A 20,547-nucleotide genomic window follows, 5' to 3' on the forward strand; every position below is an offset into this window, starting at 1 on the left:
TTAAATTTACACTCTGGCTTGAGTCAACTCATTGGATTTCCTAGTTAGCACCAAGTTGTACTCAAGTTGTTAGAATATATTATGCTCTCTCTATTTGCCAGATTCAGTAAAACTATTAGACATGAAGCTCTAGGGCAAGAGGGACTGGAGGTGAGAAAAGCAGGATATTAAATAAATACATACATTTCACTGAATACTGGTGGAATGAGTCTCATGATTGGATTACATTAATGGAAGGGTATAACCTATTAACAGACTAGGCAGGAAAGGAGGATAAGTAGCATTATATGTCAAGAATGTGTACACCTGTGAGGAGATCCATGACTTTTTAGAGCATGGAAAACAGGATGAGACCATTGGGTTAAAAACTAAAGAGGAATTTAAAAAGTGATATAATTGTAGGAATCTACAGCCAAGCTGCAGATGATTTGGATGATGCCTTTCTAGAATGCCTTTCTAGAACAAATGACCAAACATTCAAAAAAGAGAGATAGTAGCAGTGGCAGACTTCAACCACCCTGATGTTTGTAGGAAGTCGCACTCTGTCAAGAATATGCGGACAGTTTCATTACCCAGAAGGTGGAGGAAGCAACAAGAGAATCAGTTATTTTGGATTTGATCCTTATGAATAAAGGTCAAAGGGGTGGAAATAGTGGGATCCTTGGATGGGAGTCACCATGTCCTCATAGGATTTTTTTATACAGATGAAAAGGGAAGCCAGATGTGATCGGACATGTGATCTGGACAACATCAGTAAGCTTAAGGAAATAGTGGGTGAGATACCATGGGCTGAAATGCTCAAAGAGTTGTTTCTTAAAGGTGAGATATTGAAGGTACAGTTGCAAACAATTCCAGCAAGAAAGAAAAGTGAGGATTTCTAAAGAAACTTTCAGATGAGTTGAAATTTAAGCAATAACAATAGCGTTTACATTTCTATACATTCATAATGAACTCAGCACTCTGTAAGGGGTTCACAGTCTGTAAGCAATTGCCCCCAACAAGCTGGGTACTCATTTTACCCACCTATGATGGATAAAAGGCTGAGTCAACCTGGGAGCCCTGGGATCGAACTCCCAACCTTGTGGCTACATTACCGGCATATAACCAATGTGCCACCAGAGATTTAAAGGGAACTTGTGCAAGAACTGGAAGGGAGAAATCACCAAAAAGACATGCAAAGTAGCCAGAACTTGCAGGTAGAAAATCATAAAAGCTAAATCTCAGAAGGAGCTCAGAAAAAGTTAAAAATAGTAGAAAGGGTTGTTTTAATTGTTTGGAGTAAGAGAAAAGAACAAAGAAGTGGTAGGGCCATTGTGTAGAGAATATGGTGAAATGCTAATGGGACAGAGACAAGGAAGAACTGTTTAATGCCTTCTTTGCCTCACTCTTCTCTCAAAAGGATAACAGTGCTCCAACTGGTAAAAATAGAACAAATGATGCAGCCCCAAATGTGGTAAAAAAAACAAAAAACCACATTTTTAGAGTAACAAAGTGGTAAAAAAAAATACCTAGTTACTCTAAATGAATTCAAAAGTACTAAAGGAACTTGCAGATGTACTCAGAGCAATGTCAGCAATATTTCAGAATTCTTGAAGGACAGGAGAAGTCCCAGCAGACTGGAGGAGGGTAAATGTTCAAAAAGGTATGTGTTTGTGTGGGGAGACAACCCAAGTAACTATTTAGGGGCAGGGGAGGGAAGAAAGAATATGTACACAATCTGATATATGGCTAATGGAGTCACAGCTGTTCCATAAAGATGTTTTAAAGTTAGGACCTGCTGGAAATATATTTTTATAGCTGATCAGCATGTCTAATCCAGGGCTGGAAGGCAATTCAAATATGTGCTACCACTTTTGCTTTGAAAGAAGATTTTTTAAAAGCTGGTTTGTTAAATTAATACAGTAGTCCCTTGGGTTACGAAATTAATTCGTTCCGCCGCTCCGTTCGTAACCCGAGTAATTTCGCAACCCGAAAAGGCTTTTTTTAGCGCTGGAAAGCCGCTAGCTGCGCTTTGCGGTTTGAATTTCGCACCGAAAAAAAATTCGTAACCCGAAAAAAACATCGTATCCCAGAACAGTTTTTTCCAATGTAACTTTTTCGTATCCCGGAAATTTCGTAACGCGATCAATTCGTATCCCGGGGTACCACTGTATAGCTGTATATGTTCTTTGTAATTCTACAAAAGGAGCATCTAAGATTTTTTAAATTGACATTGAAAAAGAGCTTTATCAGAGAAGAACTGTTATCACATTGTAATTATGAATGGCTCAGATAGAGTGTACAGCAAGGAGGGGCAGGATCAATTTGCCAGATGGCATCCATGTCTGTCTATAGTCTGTCTATAGTGAACTGAAATGCTTTGTTGAATGAATTCATAGAGTGAAGAGCGACACTTCAGAAGAAAGACTAAGCCACCTACAGTTAACAATAGGCAGGCTGTAGATCCACAGGTATTAATGCTCGACAAGTACTTCAAGGGGGATAAGACAACATACCATGTCGATCTGAGCCAAGAATGTGTCTCTAAAGGGGACAAATTCAAGTAAGAATAAAGAACCTACAATGAAGAACCTACTTGTGTGCTTAGCAGTTACAGAGCTTTGTAACTGCTAAGCACACAAGTATCAGAACACACAAGTATCTGAACACACAACATTAGTTAGTGTGCTGCCAGAAAAAAAATACAATTTTGAGTAAACATTAGGAAGATATTCCAGAAGCGACAAGCTATTTGCCCATGGGGCAAACAGTCTTTGAAGTTGGTGGACTATCTTTTGCTAAGGCCATTTAAGCAGAAGTTGGGTGGCCACCTATTGGGAATGCTGTAATGATGGATTTCTTGTACAGTGTGCCGTTCTCTTATGCAAGGGATCCATTCCAGTCGCCCCCCCCCCCCCCGGTAAGGGAAAAAACGTGTATGCTAAAGCCCCATTAGAAGTAATGGGGCTCGTGCAAGTGAAGCACCCCATTACTTCTTCCTGGCAAGCCGAGGCTTCTTCTGGCACAGGCTTCCAGCATATGCTGGAAGCCACGTAAGCTGTGCCCATGTATAATGCGGGTGCACTGTATTAGCTGGGAGTTGGACAGGTTGACTTGTAAGGTCATTTTCAACATGGTATTGCTTTGTGGTTAAAGGGTTCCTCAAATTTACTGGAATTGAGAGCTAGTGCAGGAGTGAGTGTGAGGTCTTCTTTGAGAGAGGAATGAGAATAATCAGTTGTGGTTCATGTTTTTTGTTTTTGTAATAATAATAATAATAATAATAATAATAATAATAACAACAACAACTTTATTACAGCCATTTGGCCAGCACATTTGTTGTTATTTGCTGTCAAGTCAACTTTAATTTATTATGACCCTATGAATGAGATGCCCTGTTATTAACAGTCCTGCTCAGGTCTTGCAAATTAGGGCCGTGGCTCTCTAGATTGAATCAATCCACTTGTAGTGCGGTCTCCCTCCTTTCCTACTGCCTTTCACTTTACCAAGCATTATCATTTTTTACAGTGAATTGCAGATGCAAATCCACTGTACATTCAGAAAGCAAGCTCTGAAACAAACACCCAAATTCTTTATCCATTTTCTATCTTTGCATAAAGCAAAAGTAGCACAAATAGCTGGAATGGCCAGAAATATTATGAGTGACAGCTGTACATCTGAGATTATTTGTCTGTTTTGATAGGAAATGCCTGTCCTTATTTACAGGGTCACTTGAGAAAGAGCTTTAACACTGTCCTGATGAAAGTCTCAGAGGACAAAAAAAGACCTGTGATGGATGTGTCAGCAGTGAAGATGACAGATAATTCTATAGCAGCCATTTATTAGCAGTTTACCAGCAGGCACTTGCAAAGTTATTTTAAAGATACTGCTAAATGAATCAGAATGCTTAGCATCAACACTCAGCCCAGGAATTATGACATATCAATTAACCTCTCTAGAGGTGATAATTCACCTTGCACGAGACAGTTTGGAGAAATGCAACAAGACTAATGGCTGCAGGGTTGACAGTATGAAGGTTTATCTGATTATTAGCCCAAAGCATTTCACCTTCTATTTGGGAATTCTATAGTTGACTTGCCATATAAAGAAGATGCCTTGTATTTCCTCCACCCTGGAAGCTCTTTGTACAGGTCACTCACATGCTAACAAGTTAACAGCACATTGCATACAGAGGTTAGCTGGTGGCTTCCATGTCAGCAGGGAATTGCATCTGGTTTGGGTTTTAGTCCAGATTTTAAAGACGCTATCAGTGATGCTGAATCATACCCCACACTATGGTGATGTCTACATGGGCCAGGATATTCAGGGAACAGCCCAAAGAATCCTAGCCCCAAAGCTGCCCTGACTTTCCCACCTTTCCTGCTGCGAAACGGGATGGGTGATCACACACACGACCCTTTATGCCACCTGGTGCAACTGTAATGACTCTCTTGTGTTGAGGTCAGAGCAAGGCACCTAGCATCGATCACATGGCTGGGTGCCTGATTCTGATCTCAGAGCAAGTGACTCCCTGCGGTAGCGACTGCACCAGTTGCACAGTGGGGCACACATGTGAACAGCTGCCCAGCATTGCAGTGGAGGGCTGCTGTGGTGTGAATTTTTTTAATACATTATAAGAATTACCCACATTTGGTGCTGATTGGGCTGAACACTGTTCGGACTGTTCACATCAGTTTTGAGGATTGTGCCCTGGGTTGTCCAGACTCCCTGTCAAGAGGACAGGGGGAGGATAGTGTATTTGGCTTGTGAACACAGGACATAGGTTCTCCACTGTGGATAGTTCCTTTAAAATTCAGACTAAACCCCAGAGTGGATTGCTCATGAGAGGTCTGATGCCATTTAATAAAGCAGCTTTAGTAGAGTGTAAATTTTACCACATAACACCGATTCATGGAAAGGCAGTTAACCCTGTGCCCATCCACACATACACATTTTGTAGATTTCATTCCTGTATATCCCATGTTTGCCCTCTTTTAAAGACTGATACTAAATGCCTCTGACCCATAGCTTTTATAGCAAATATATCAGTAGGAGTTTGCATCAGGCATGGGTCTGCACTGTATGATTTATGTTGTAGGAATGAAGAACTGCAGATGCCTCAGTGCAGCATTCTCTATTATTATGTTTAGTTCTACTTTGGAAATAATAAGATAGGGGTTTCAAATTGCATTGTCTCTTTTTGGTTAATCAGATATCTTCATCAAATGAAAGTCAATTTTAAAAAAAATAACAAATATGTCCTGTCATACACTGCTGGAAGCACAGACCTTCTTGGTATCTAAGGTTCTTTTTGGTTCTTCTTCTTCTTCTTCTTCTTCTTCTTCTTTCCTCTCATAAATCTCTGCAGTTTATCTCCCACAAGAGAAGTCTAAACTCTCATGGTCTTACAACTTAGCTCCTGCTACGGCCTGCCTGAAAGGACTATTGCCATTTTTCTCCTATTTCAAGCCAAAACTAAATCAGTGTACATTTGTTTACTATGATCAGCCTATGAATGAGTGCAATCCAGGAAAGGCTAGCTACCCGTAAATCTTCTTGAAAACATTTCAAATGCCATGTAATTGTTCTTTGCTTTCTCTGGATTGCTCACAGTATGCATCCTGAAGGAAGTTCTCCCTCCCCTCCAATTCCTCACTTGGAAGCCAGACAGGAAAATGAATTTTATTTCAGATTTATAATATGGCAGAATCTTTACACAGCACACAAGATGTTAGTCAACTGAAGGAAGTTTATCGCACGGGGCCTAAACCGGTCCCCAGCACGTTCTAACGGGGGCGAGGCGGGCGCATGCATGGAACGCGATGGGCACGGATGGGGCCCAAAACGCGACTTTATCACACGGGGAACGCGCCGCGGCGCGTTCCCATTGCGTCCAATTCTGTTCCAGAGGGCGCCATTTCTGGGGACTGTTTCAAAGCGTCCCCAGAAATGGCGCCCTCTGGAACAGAATTGGGACGGAATGGGAACGCGCGGCGGCGGCATTCCCCCATGCGATAAGTCGCTTTTGGGCCCCATCCGGTGCCCATCGCGTTCCATGCACCCTCGCTCGCCCCCGTTAGAACGCTCTGGGGACCAGTTTAGGCCCCGTGCGATAAACTCTCTGTCATCTTCATCACACAGAGATATCAGTTTTCTGATAGTTCTGCCCACTGAGACAAACCTTCTCACTCTTGTCTATTAGTAGGGATGGCCCTGTGATGTTAAGCTAGAACTTGTTTCTAGTTTAATGCAGAATGTTTTGGTCCCCCCCTTTTTTTAGTGTATTTTTTTTTGGCTTAGTTTCTTTCTCTTGGTTTGAAACCAGATGTGCAAGAATCTGCCTCATATCAGAATAGATTATCTAGTCCAGAATGGTCTCTGCTCTGACTAGCAGTGGCTGTCCAGTCTTTCACATGACTTCCCACCTGACTTTTCTAGTTGGAGATGCCAGAAACTGAATCAGATGTTCTTACATGAAAGCACTACTGTTGAGTTATTAGTGTTAACATACAAATGCACACATCAAAAATAAATACATATCATGTTGAACATTTTCTCAAAAATCCATAACAGACTCAGGGAGTGGAAGATCAATAAAAACACAGTTGACATAGGAAATAAAAGGACACAAACAATGAAGTTGTTGTCTGAAGATGCCAGTCACAGATGCCGGTGAAATGTCAGGTAAACTCTTCTAGAACACAGCCACATAGCCTGACAACCCACAAAACTATGGATGCCAGCCGTGAAAACCTTTGACTTCACATGAAGGTGTTATTTTCCTGATTCAAGAACTATTATTGTGGTTTGACTTGTGCTTTAAGTTTCACCATAATAATTAAAGACAAATTTTATCTCTATTGACTTACTAATAGAGTTTTACCTTCTTTCTAATTTGCACAATTATTGTCGTGCTGTCAAATGTAGATATGTTAGTTGTTCTCTAAGTAACAGTATTGCTTCCGTAGAAAATAGTTAAAAGAGTGCATTTTTCTCAGGTAATCACTCCTGTTTTCTTAACAACCAAAACACAAAATTTAAATATTGGGGGACGGATCATCACAAGTGAAAATGTGCACCTGAGGTTGTACAGCCTTGCCAACATCTTTTTGACATGGTTTATGTGTGGACGCAGTGGCTTAGTGGTTAAGATCCTGACTGTGATGACCACAAGGTCAGCAGTTTGCAGTTCGAGACTCAAGCGCTGCATGATGGAGTGAGCTCCTGTCACTAGTCCCAGCTTCTGCCAACCTAGCAGTTGGAAAGCATGTAAAGATGCAAGTAGATAAATAGGTACTACTTTGGAGGGAAAATAGCAATGCCCTGGCATTTAGTCATGCTGGCCACATGACCATGGAGTCATCTTTGCAATGCTGGCTCCCTTGGGTTAGTAACAGAGATGAACATTGCCCCCTATAGTCAGACACAACTAGACAGTCTTGTCTGAGGGGAAACCTTTACCTTTTATGTATGCTAAACATACCGGGGAACAATACTATCAGTGCAAAAGATTCAGATTATGTTCTTCAACCTTTGCACAGAATGTCTGCACTGGAATTCTGCTCCACTGTTTCCCCCACTTTTTATCATCAGTTGATAAACCTAAGTCCAAGATTCTTGCCCTCTCCTCTTCTGAACTACTACTGACCCAAATCACAGACATATCACAGGGTTTAACCTCAAGTTTTTATGCATTGCCAATGAATTATATAGTACTCCCACTCCCCTATAATATCATATTTGGTGTATTGGACCACTGAGTTGCAGATGGGCTGTACATTTAAATGTTCACATCTACAAAAATGTCTGACATGTTTCCAGAAAGTATTTTATGTTCTTTGATAAATATGTCAGGGTGAATGCTTAGTGTAAACTGTCTTTGAATTTCAATGACAGTGAGTAAAATGCTAGAAAAGTAACTGTTTTAGGTCTGAGTTGTACAAGACGTTTCTCCTGTCACATTGTCAAATTTTCAAGTTTTTTCCCCCTGACAAGGTAATATCTCACTTTTTCACATAGGGACTGTTTTCACACAAATGGTTTCTGATGTGAAAATGAGATGGCAAGTTACTGTGTGTTAACTTTACCACCTTAAAAAAAAGTGTGAACCTAGCCTTGGTTTCAAGTAGCAAGAAATACTTTACTGTCTGATCTCATGCATGTTTAGGGAGAAAGAAATCCTCTTGAATTCAGTGGTTCAAACTTCCCAGCCTTTGACTTGCATTCTGTTTGTTAGTCCCAACTACAGTAGACCAATTCAGGGTTGAATGGTGAGTCAACACGTAGATGAACCTAATGGATTCAGTGGGTCTACTCTATACTCGCAGCTTCCCCAGTTTGGCAGGGGCAGTCCTAATTACTTCTTTGTTATCCCACTTTTTCAGCTGCTTTTAAAATGTCCCAGTTTTTTCCTCCTTCTCTCACTTTCTCCCTTTCCTTTGGCTTATTTCAGTTGCTGCAAGTTGAATGCAAAGTGCAAAAAGTAGTTTGCACTGCATTAGATGTCAGAGGAGGGGAGGGGAGGGGAGGGGAGGGAGAATCTTGCCCTTTCTTAGTAGGCTCAGGAAAAAAAGCAAACTGCTGCAGCATCTCCTAGCTTATGTGTTCTTTCTCTTAATAATTTTTGTCCTTTTGAACACATGCCAATGTTGCTTGGTCACTTGTATCCCAGTTTTAATCTCTGAAATGTTGGAAAGTATGCTACTTTAGTCAAGGCTAAGTGTGAATTTAGGCCTTCATCTCCAGAACTGCAGCTTTGGTTAGGGATTGATCTCATGTAGAATATATTTCCTTGGCAACCATACCCTAACTGATCAGGTATATAGTAGGTAGAAGATCTACATGCATAGGATCATGAAATGTAAAGGAGGGTAGGTAGGTCACTTTTACCTTTCACAAGGATAGGACATTTCTTACAGGTATTACTTTTCTTATCCCTCTATGACTGGCAAGGCATATCTTTCAATATCAAAGGATGTGCGTTCTGGGATTTCAACAATTGTAGGATTAATAGAGATTCCAGAATATAGAGGACCTTCTCTGCTCTGGCACACCAGTTATGGAATGCTCTCCCTTTAGATGCCTGATTGGAACTAATACTGCTGACAGTCCAGTATCAAGTAAAAATATGTCTGCTCACTAAAGTGCTTGAGACATGCTTGATCTCACCCAAATTTGCAATATGAGCTGCTTTAAATAGTTTTAACTGGCTTTACTCTCTCCTGTTTTAAGTGTTAGATGGCTGAATATGCTTTTAGCCTTTAAATTATTCTTGTTGATTTAAATTGTTTCAAATTATTTAAATAAATACATAGATAAATAAATAAAACCATTCCTCCTCAGTGTTACCAAAATTATCACCCTGTTGTTTTTGCCTCATTGGAGATTATATTACTGTTCTGAAATACAGTGGTACCTCGGGTTACGAAATTAATTCGTTCCGCGGCTAATTTCGTAACCCGAAAAACCTTCGTAACCTGAATTGCCATAGGCGCTAATGGAAAAAAATAGCTCTCTGCTGCCCTCCGGTGGCGAAATAGCGCCGAGGTTTTTTCGTAACCCGAAAAAACCTTCGTAAGCCGAAACAATAAATCCCTATGGGATTTTTTCGTATCCCGAAAAATTCGTAAGCTGGGTAATTCGTATCCCGGGGTACCACTGTAATGGATAGAAGTGGGATTGAAACTGTAATCAATGAATTTTATTGCACAACATTGTGCCTAGGCAGTAGGTAGTCAGTCCATGCTTCTGCCACTGCTTTTAATGAATGGGGCAATCCCATGAATAACTGTCAATCCAGCAGTTAACCCATTACTGAAGTATGTGCCATAGGTCATTCTAGGGCAATTCAAAGAAGAGGATTTAAACAGGTTTGACTGCTCACACACCTATTTCTAATGAAGGCAAGACTTCTTACTCACAAGATGGCAGGAGAAGGGGGATTTGAACGGGTTTCACTGCACAGACCCCATTAATATGAAATAGCTATCTTGTAAACAGAATGGTAGCGCAATAAGGTGCATTGCCGTTGGGAACCTGTTATCAATTCACAATTGCATGGTAATGTCAAAAGAATCATTGCTGTGTTTAAAAATGTGTTTGAAAAGCTGCAATAATATTGGGAGGGAAGCTTTGTGTGATAATCTAAATTATATATTGTAGCAGGTACTTTCCTAAGCCTTTTATTTTGACTGTAGGAGTGGTGAAATTTATTATGCATAGTATCAGGTCTAATAAATGTTATTTCTAACTGAAATAATAGAAAGAGGGGAAGGGAGTGGAGAAGAGAAAATACTAGCTGGAATCCTGTTGGAGAGCTATATAGGCATAACTATGCCACTATAGGCAGTGGCAACAGGGGGAAATAGGCCACTGTGTCCATGAAGGGAGTAAGACACTGGAGAAACAGAGCCCTTTCAGAGCCAGCAGATTTTGTTGTCTTCCCTTGCCACCATTGCACAACCCTTGAAAAATTGCACCCACTATCATAGCATGCCCGCCAACAGAATTCTAGCCACTATGTTTTGTTTTATTGACAGAGTTAGTAAACCCCAAGACTTTCATAGGGTTTTGCCCATTCCTTCTTCTGAAATATAGCTTACAGCACCTGGTATTTGTTGGTGGTATCCCATACAATACTAACCAGGGATGACTCTGCTTAGTTTCTAAGATGAGATGGGATCTGGTGTCTTTAAGGTATTTAGGCCCACACTTGCACAAATCTTTACAGACATATAAATCTTTACACAGCCTTATATTATACAGCAGGAAAGGGAACTTGTGATTTTTCAGATGTTGTTGGACTATACCTCTCATAATTTGTCCCCATAGGATGTACTGTCTAGGGTTGATGGGATCTGCAGGCCATGAACATCCAGAGTCACATATGATCTCCACCCTTGCAAAGTTACAATAAAGATAGCAAATCTAGTAGAAAAATTGAGGGTGATTTAGAGAGCAAGTTGATTCACTGCAGTTCATGAAGATAGTATTCAATTGATTATGTACCAGTACCTCTTCTCCATGGCAGTGACATCCCTAGAGTTGATGTCACCTGGTGTGGTCACTCATGGTATCAACTCCCCCCCCCCCTTGACTTCTTCCATACAGGATCCTTATCTCATAAATTGTAATTCCCATATACCACTGAATGTAATGCTAATAGTTGTGATATAAACAACTGGCAAAATTAAAATTATACCTTTAAATTACAGTATCATATACACAATATATACATATACACATATACAGTATCATATACACAACCTATGCATAGTGAAGATTTGGTTAAAATGTGATGTTTTTAAAGAAAACTTTAAAAGAATTTTAAAATTTCAAAAAAATTAACCAGGTTCTTTTTTAGCCCCCGGGCGGACGTCATGAGTGCGCCAGTGAAATGAAAACTGGGACACATGTGGCCAAGCAATATTAGCGTGTGGTCAAGTTGGCAAAAGAAATGAATGCAAAAGAACATGAAGGATAGGTGTGATGGCAACAGTTTGCTTTTGTCTGATCCTATTGGGAAGGGCAAGACTCCACCTCTTCTTTTCACCCACTATTGAGTGCAAACTAGTTTTGCACTTTGAAATTAGTTTGCAGCACTTAAAATAAACTGGAGACGGGGGGGGGGAGTGGGAGGAGGAGAGAAAAACTAGACATTTTAAAAGCAGATGAAAAATTGAGTTCTGGGTGGCATAGGATTAATAGTGACTATGCCTGCCAATCATGGAAAGTTAGAGGGTATGAAAAGTGGTACTTCCCAATCTTCCACATGTTCAGTTGAAAGGTATGAAATATCAAACATTCATATGTAAATTGACTTGCCATAAATCCACCCCTAACAAATATGTACAGTAGCCCAATTTAATACCCTTCACATTCACTGGAGTAATTTTCTCTCACACAATATCCCCCAGCAAAAGGATAGTATAACTATTTCTATTTTACAAGAGGGAAATGTGAAAACCAAGTTTTCTAGCTGTTCCCTTGAAGTGCAGCAGTTGCGCTGATAAAAAAACCCCAACAACCTGTGCCACTGGGCATTCTTTTATCAATAAATCCACAGGATTTGCAGAATTTTTCATATATGGAGCATTTCTGTTACATCTTGTAAACAGTGTGCAGGCTAGCAGAGAATAAGAGCCAATTCTAGTTTCTGGAATGGAAAGTTCACAGAAAAAGAGGTTCTTACTTATAATGTACTGTCTTAGATTCTGGGGAGGGACTTCCAAGCCCCAAGGACTCCTGCATTCACATAAACACTCAGCAGTGCACACAGGTAGATTGCAATGGAAGTTCTGTTTATTTAACCATGAGGAGGAGAAAACTTATCTAGCAACATAACCTACAAATGCTGAATTAGATTTACTCCAAACCTAGGACCATACATATAGGACCAAGCCTATATGTATGTATCAGTGGGGGCATTGAACTGGTTCTACAGTGAGCCCTTGGTATCCACTGGAATGTGGTTCCAGGACCCCCAGTGGATAACAAAATCTGTGGATGCTCAGGTCCCATGAAATACAATGGCATAGCAAAATGGTCTCTTATATAAAATGGAAAATCAAGGCTTGCTATGTACAATTTATACTTTAAAAAATATTTTTCAAGCTGTGGATGCTTGAATCTGTGGATAAAAAATCTGTGGATAAGGAGGGCCAACTTTATTGAAAGGCCCGTACAGACAGGACAAAATAAAGCTGCTTCGGGTCACTTTGGAGGTATGCTGTTTAAATGATGCATGCACCCTAAGAGGGCAGAAGCCATGCCAAAGCTGTGGTCCAGTCCTTAGGACTGGAGTGTGGCTTTGGCATGGCTTCTGGCCTCTTAGGACACATGCATCATTTAAACAGCATACTTCCAAAGTGACCCGAAGCAGCTTTATATTGGCCTGTCTGTATGGACCCATAGTCTTTTTGAGGCCTCATATCTTCTGCTTCACTATAAATCAAATATTGGTGTCTTTCCTTTAAGAAAAACATGGAAAAGTCATTACAGATTGCTACACAAATTGATTAAAAGCAGGTATAATGAAGGTGGCTGAGGCTGGGTATAGTTAGCAAGTAGACCAAAGAACTATGTCAACTGGCATAAGAGGATTTCAGCATCTTCCCCTTTAAGGAGATAGGTTGCTCATGACCTTTTCAGAGGGATTATCCATGCAATAAGGTGACTGTATGTCATGATTTTCACAGTTTCATGCACAGCAAATACTGTATAAGAGTTAATTTTTAGATTCCCAGGACAGATTTGGGTAATGGATGGCACTTTTCATTATAGGAGTATAATTCCCTTCAGCCCTAGACGGCATAACCAATAGTGAGGAATGATTATAGTCTAACATCAGGCCACATGTTCCAAACCACTGTCTGAGAATGATATAGGGTTTTTTACTAGGGGTTAGGCACCCACAGGTATGCTCTTTGGGTATAGGTGAATTCCTATACTAGGAATATTCATCTGGAAATTCCAGATGCCAATTTATGCATTCAGCATGCCTGATGAGGTTAAAGATATTACACAAGTCCTTTTCAGGCATCATCTCATATACACGTGTGATATCTCTTATCTGGAATTCCAAAATCCAAAGTACCCCGAAATCCAAAACTTTCTGAGCTACAACACAGGTAGCATAATACATACCTGTGTTGTGTTTGTGAGGCTGAAGAGAGACATGAGTATCTGTGAAGAGGCAGGAATCCATGAATCCCACCATCCCACAGATCCTGAGTTTCTCTCCAGCTTCCTTATGTCTCATCATATATATGCAAGTAAAGTTATCCAAAATCCAACAAAACAAAATTCTAAAATGCAGAACACTTCTGGTCCCAAGCATTTTGGATAAGAGATACTCAACCTATACTGTTAAAACATGTGTAGTAGGGATAGGAATCATGGTGTATTATGTTTGAAATGCTTATGTACACAATTTAGATCTTAAAATGAATACATATAGTTTGGGGATTGGAACTGCTGTTGCAGTCTTATGTTCCAAATATACATGTTCTTGCACAAAAAATATATATGAAAAGGATTACAGAGTAAAACAGTTACGGAAATGGAAGTGCTGAAATTTGACATTTAGCTTTCTGGGTACATGGTTGATTGACAGTATGGCTAATTCTGTATATGTGGTCAAATTATCCACTATTCTACTAGAAAACTTTCAATAAATATAGTTCCATTAGACAAAACCAAAAAGAAATCAAACGTGTATATTTTATATGTACTGTCACTATCTTTGAATAGTTAGATGCACTGTATTCTGTTGATATTTTGACCTATCACTTTGTGCAAAACTCTCAATGATAAGTTAAATTATGTAGGATTAATCCACGTTATTTTTATGATGGCTAATCATTCTTACATGTGGATCATTACATTCTAAATAGGTGGGAACTGTATGTATATGTGGAAAGAGTCTGCATTACCCATTTTTAGAGCTGGGTCCCCAAATCAAATATAGTGGTTTGCTTGCTTAATTTCAAGTGAAAACTTTTGCTTAGGGTACACTGCACCTTTCCTGTAACCACAGGACTAAAGTGAGATTGGATTGCTTGATATGCAGCTTTAAATATGAAATTCAGAAAGTCCCTCCCCTCTCACAAGACTCATTTTAAATAGGATGCTAGTGCTGGCCCTGTGCTGAGTCTCATGCGTCCCTCTCCCTTTAGTCAACTTTAAAATGTAAGCAGCTTTGGAAGGGACTCACAAAGATTTATGAGTAAAAGGTAAATTAAGTTTTTCGGGAGAAGTCTGTCAGGCCAGATAAATTGTCTGTGAACGGAAGTGATTTCTCAAGGACAAACACAGGGAAAGGAGTTTCTGTGAGACTCTGATCACAGAACCACTGTGTGCCCAGTTACTCCACCCTTACTTTGTTACATTCTTGGGATTAATGTCATTTCTATAACATAACAATTCACCAACTTTGGTTTTGTATTTCTTTTTAATAGGGGTTGAATGCAAAATTGTCATTTTCCCTTCTGATGCTGATTCTGGAGATTATCAGATGGGGTAATGACAGGAGAAGGATGGGAGCGAAGCATGGTGCTCCTGTCCATATTGTGTGATTGCGCAAAGATTATCAGACGACGTCACAATTATCCTGTGATTATCCTATCAGTAAAGAGGAACTGTCCCATCATATACTTCCATTTCATAATAACAAGATAACCTGTTAATTCTGAAGTGATGGGGCAATTCCTTTTCATTGATGGAATAATCACAGGATAAGTGCCATATGTCTGATAATCTTCATGTAATCACACAATAAGAACAGTAGCATGGCACTTCACTCCCATCCTTCTCCTGTCAACCCCCCCCCCCCCCCCCCCCCCACGTCTGATCTCCTCTGTATCAGATTCAGATAACCCAGTTGCCATTTGTGGAGTGCATTTGTGTGACAGAAAATACTTTTTGACCCTTAAATGTTTCTAAGTAATTCTATGAATCACCTGGTTAAAATCATAGCTACTGGGTTTTTTTTTCAAAAATGTAAAATATATCTACATTCTATTATTTTGAATGGGACTGATCCCATGTCTCATTATAGGAATCTTCTAATTCCTGGTTTAGAGATCGTGGAAGTTTATGTATCTTTTATGTGATGCATGGAAATCTTGTTTAGAATAACTAACTGAAATTAATCTGTCAGAGCACCTCCTCAGTGTCTAGCTAGCCTAGGCTAATTGTTTCCTTTGCTTCAGCAGCTTAAGTGTTATGTTAGAGACTTTTCAGTTTAATCTTTCCCTTGCTATCTATTGCTATTGACATTAGGCAGTATGTGGAGAAGCACCTGCATTAATCTATAGATTTTGTTTGTTTTATCAGAGCTGTAAAAAGGCATTGCTGTTGTTCTTTGTAATGGCCACATCCATTCTTAAAACTGCAAAGAGCCTTGTAGTTGCAAGCCTCTCTGGAAGGTGCACATTTTTCTCTCTACCCCCATACCCCCACCTCTGCCATGAGTTGCTAGGGCTTGCATGTATCCTAGCTACAGCGCTTAGCAAATAGCTGACTAGCTCTTTGGAAAGCCAATATCGCAGCTGAGATCTCACGTAGTCTCCGTGCTATAGGAGCTTCTCTCAGCTAATGCTATGGAGGCAGTTGCTTTGCTGAAGATGAAGTGGGAAGGCTGGTGCTTTTCTGAGATAAAACAAAGATAAGGAGGATTGTTCAGAAGGGGAAGAGGATGTTCTTGCATGTGCGTGTGTTATGCTTGGAAGCCGATAATCATAAGCATAGTGGTTGTGCTGAACTGATCAGAGCTTGACTCCTCAGAGCTGCAGAATGCCTCTATTGTTTATAGCCCCCTCCCATGGCTTCTTCATCCACATTTTAGAAACAGTGCCGCTGCTTGTACAAATCTCCTAAGACGCTGTTTTCCTGCTGAGGCCATTCCCAGATATGGCGAAGGGGTCTAATCAGAGCAGGCACAAATGGAGTGCACTTCACACATTTCTCCGGTGCAACATGAACCCAGAGACCCAGCGCGTGGTGGTCTTTGTCATTCTGCTCTTTCTCATCATCATTAATGTTGTGCTCATGTTTCTATTGGCATTTTACTGAGGAGCGAGTGGGACTCTTGCTGTGTGGCAATAAATGTGCATTGGGGGCTTCTCCTAGGATTGGCTACAAATCAGCACAGCAGGTCAGCTCGTCATTGTCTGAATCCGGTTCGCCTTGTCTTCTGTCTTCGGCGTATGTCTTTGAGCATGTCTTCTTTATTATTCATCAGTACACTGTCTCTTTCTCTCCCTCCCTTCTTGCACTTCCTGGGTCTGTCGTCTCCTGTGCCACATTGTCCAGAGCACCGTCACATCACTGAGAGGGAAGAAGTACTTCACCCAGCTTGGTTAACTGAGTAGGTGCCAGGAGCCACCTCCGGTCCTAATCGTCACAATGATGCTACATGCAGGCATGCTTAGCCTCACAGATGAGTGGATTTGGAAATGCTCAGCTGACTGTATCTATGTGCTTCATTGGCTTGTTAAATGGCACTTATTTGATGGACTATTTGTATTATACAAGGAAACCACTACATGTCTGCATCTGTTGTGAGAAAAGCCTGATCCATTAAGAGCTGGCATTACTGTATAATTGAGACCTTTGGGGCTTTCAGAATGTATGCACTGGGATGTGAGTAATGTCCAATTAGCTGTAATTGATTAATGGTGGATCATTAGAATACATCAGGAATTTGTGTTTATATTCAGCAACTACACCATGGAATGGATATCTTCATGGGCTTTTAGCCCATTTTTCTTGATAACTTTGGAGTGCTGATTTAAAGACAGGCACATGTAAACTGTGGGATCTTTGGAGGAATATGCTTTTTGTCTTTTCTGTTTCTACCTGAAAGGGAGTGTCAAGAGGTTTTGGGGAAGAACTGAAACAAGTTTTCTCAAACAAATACAAGGGGTGGGCTGTGGTGGTGAAGAGAGACATGCAAATTGGTAGCATCAGATTCAGTTGATTCCTCAAGAAACACTAAAGTTTCAAGACATGCTGTAATGTTGTTGGATGGAATACTCACATGACCTACTTACTATTCAAGCCTAGGAGAACATTCTTCAGTTTGCCAGAAACACAACAAGCCCCTTTCTTGGCATTGCAATCGGGTTCCCCTTTTTTCCTGTGTTTCAGTGTTTGCTAATGAAAATTTTGTGTCCTCCTAATTTCATGCTGATTCCTAAAGGAACTGAATTTAATCTTTCTCAGTTGGTTGTGTTTGTTTGTCATGTCTTGTGCAATGTTCTTTGTCCTAACAGAGTTTGAAAAAATTAACCTTTTTGGACTATTGTTCCCCAAATCCACCCAATATGGCCACAGATCATGATGGCAAATAGATTCTGGGAGCTGTAGTGCAGAAAAGGTAAAAGTTTCCAAGTTCTGGTCCAAACTAGTTACTTGGGTCTGAATAACAACACTGACAGTGCACCAAAACCCTGCCTCTTTGATATACAAACTCATTAAAAAGTACTTTGTATTTTTTTGATGTATGAAAGTAAGTCAGTGTTATTTGGAGTGCTACAGACCTGATAACTAATCAGATTTCAGAATGATTTTTTTTTTACATAGTTTCTATTTGTGAGATAAATAACCAGAAAACACAGGAGCATGGAGAATTTTGTTAGTCCCAGCATCATGATAACATCAATTCCTCTGTGATTAGGGTGCAGTATAAATTTTAATTATCAATAAAAGTGATATTGCTGGAGAAATCAATAGTGTTAATAAAGTAAGAAATAAACAATTGCTGGTTTACAATAGCTAGATTTAAGATACTGAGGACCAATGTGTTTTTAAACACAACTGTTTTTTTTTCCTTTCTGACTGGAGTAAATGTCTGCATCCCTCCCCAGTCTAGTTCTAGTTGTACTGAGAATACAGTACATACTGTCATTGGTTGTGCCAGGATGTACGTGGGAATTCACACGTAAATCCAGATAACATTCTTAAGATGTTAATATCAAGTTAACACTGAGTGTTGATTGTTCCACTAGTGGTTTGCCTTAGTGTTGCCATAAGTCGAAAACGACTTGAAGGCACACAACAACAACAACAGCAACAAGGCTGGTAACAGCCACTGTTTCTACACATTGATTTCCTTACCTGGATCAGAACATGCACCTGAGGATTGGTTACAAACTTGAATAGCTGTCAAGCAGCTCGCAATGAAACTACAAAAATGTTGTGCTTATAGTAGATCCATTGAAATCAATGGGACAAGTTGTGAGTAATTTAAATCCCATTGATTCCAGTGGCTCTTCCTCAAACAAGTTCAAATCAAGATTCAGCTTATTGTCAAAAGTGATTTTGTATTTATATTCTGCCTTTCCCCGTTGATGGTATTCAAAGCAGTGCACATGGAGTTTTCAGGCACATTGGACCAGCTTTGTTTTATTATGTGCCAATAATAATAATAATAATAAATTTTATTTATATGTCCCTCCTCTTCCAAGGATCGAAGCGGGATTACATCATTAAAATAATACAATGCAATTGAACAGTCAATAAAATACTAATACTATTAGTTCCTTAAAATCTCCAAACATAATTTCCTATACCATCATACTTAGAGAGGGGGGTCTTAATCATCATCTCAATACCAAATCCGATGGGAAAGCATTAGATTAGAAGCAGGCAAATTAAGGCCCTACAGATGCTGTTGTTCTAAATGCCATCGTCTCTCACCATTAACCATGCTGGCTAGGGATGATGGGTGTTGCAATCTCATACTCTCTGGGAACCCATACATTAGCCCCAAGATCCTGGATCTTGGACATATTCATCTTCCAATTTTAGACTGGGGGACTCACTTTCTTATAACTGTACAGTGATCATACATTTCCTTGTTTTCCTTGTAACAAATTATGTGCAAGGCCCACCAAAAGCATGAAAGAGAGGTAAAAATTGAGAAACCAGTCACTCTGAAATAGAGGATTGCAGTCTTGGTTGAGTTTGTATTCTGTTTCAGGATCAGGTTCTCAGCACTGGGTTTCTCTTGGACTTGATGCTACCTGTGAAGTTACAGAGTATTATTAGTGGCTAGGAAATGTGATATCCATTTTAGGATGATACAAGGCTGGTAGGATGACCAAGGCTGTATCTGCACTGCAGAAATAATCTAGTTTGAATCCACTTCAACTGCCATGGCTCAATGCTATGGAATTCTGGGCATTGTAATTTTGTGAAACATTCAGCTTTCTCTGTATGAGAGCTCTGGTGCTATAACAAACTACAGCTCCCAGAATTCCATAGAACTGAACCATGGCAGTTAAAGTGGTGTCAAACTGGATTATTTTTGCAGTGTGGATACAGCCTTAGCCTCTGTAATTCATGTACTGGCGTTCAGATTAGACTTTATTCTTTTACTCTGTGTGGACTACCTTTCAATACAGTTTTGGCATTTCATTGGGTGTTTACCAGTATGCCAGTGTGGGGCAGGCAATGGGAAAATGTACAATAATGCATCCATTGCACTGGTTACAGTTGCATTTCTAGGACAGTTTTAAAGTGCTCATGGTGACCTTTAAAGATTTAAACCATTTGGGACCAGAAATATGATCCCCACATCATACAAATATATCCAGGCCATGAGATCCCCCGTTCAAGGTCCTGCTGGGGGGGTTGCTTATACATACATGGCACCATATAGTTCAAGCACACATGTGGGGAGGGGGGCAGGAGGCTCTCTTCCTTTTGACGTTACAGGATGAACCCCACAAATTGGATCATGGGCTGGTCCTGTTAATAACATCAGTAGGATCGGTTGGTACTAGAGACTGGGTATTCTTGATTTTGACCTCATGTTTACTGTACTCTCTCCCAAGGCATTTGTAGTTGTACAGATTTTTAATTGGGCCTTAAAAAGCCATGTATTGCATTTTCTTCAAGGATTTATAGTGTGGTTGGTCTTGAAACTGTATTTAAGTAGCAGCACTTGATTATCATGGTGTGTTGCTGTTTGAATTGGTTTATGTTGATGCTTTAAATGGTTTTGTCTGTTGATATATCATGTTGTATTGTACAGTTATTTCTGTAAGCCACTTTGTGAGAGGA

General features: G+C 40.1%; 1 protein-coding gene across 2 annotated transcripts in view; it reads left to right on the forward strand.

The window, feature by feature from the left end:
- Nucleotides 1–20,547, forward strand: part of ARHGEF4 (Rho guanine nucleotide exchange factor 4) — a 242,020-nt gene that overhangs the window by 181,909 nt on the left and 39,564 nt on the right. Inside the window, exon 1 of one of the 2 annotated variants that reach the window (XM_042457316.1) lies at nt 16,056–16,633. The exons of the other annotated variant lie outside the window; for it this stretch is intronic. Coding sequence (XP_042313250.1) covers nt 16,517–16,633 — 117 coding nt within the window. The 5' untranslated portion in view covers nt 16,056–16,516. Of the gene's footprint in view, nt 1–16,055; nt 16,634–20,547 lie in introns of those variants that run through there. 2 annotated transcript variants of the gene reach the window in all.

Source organism: Sceloporus undulatus, chromosome 3 (genome assembly GCF_019175285.1).
Source record: "Sceloporus undulatus isolate JIND9_A2432 ecotype Alabama chromosome 3, SceUnd_v1.1, whole genome shotgun sequence".
NCBI lineage: Eukaryota > Metazoa > Chordata > Lepidosauria > Squamata > Phrynosomatidae > Sceloporus > Sceloporus undulatus.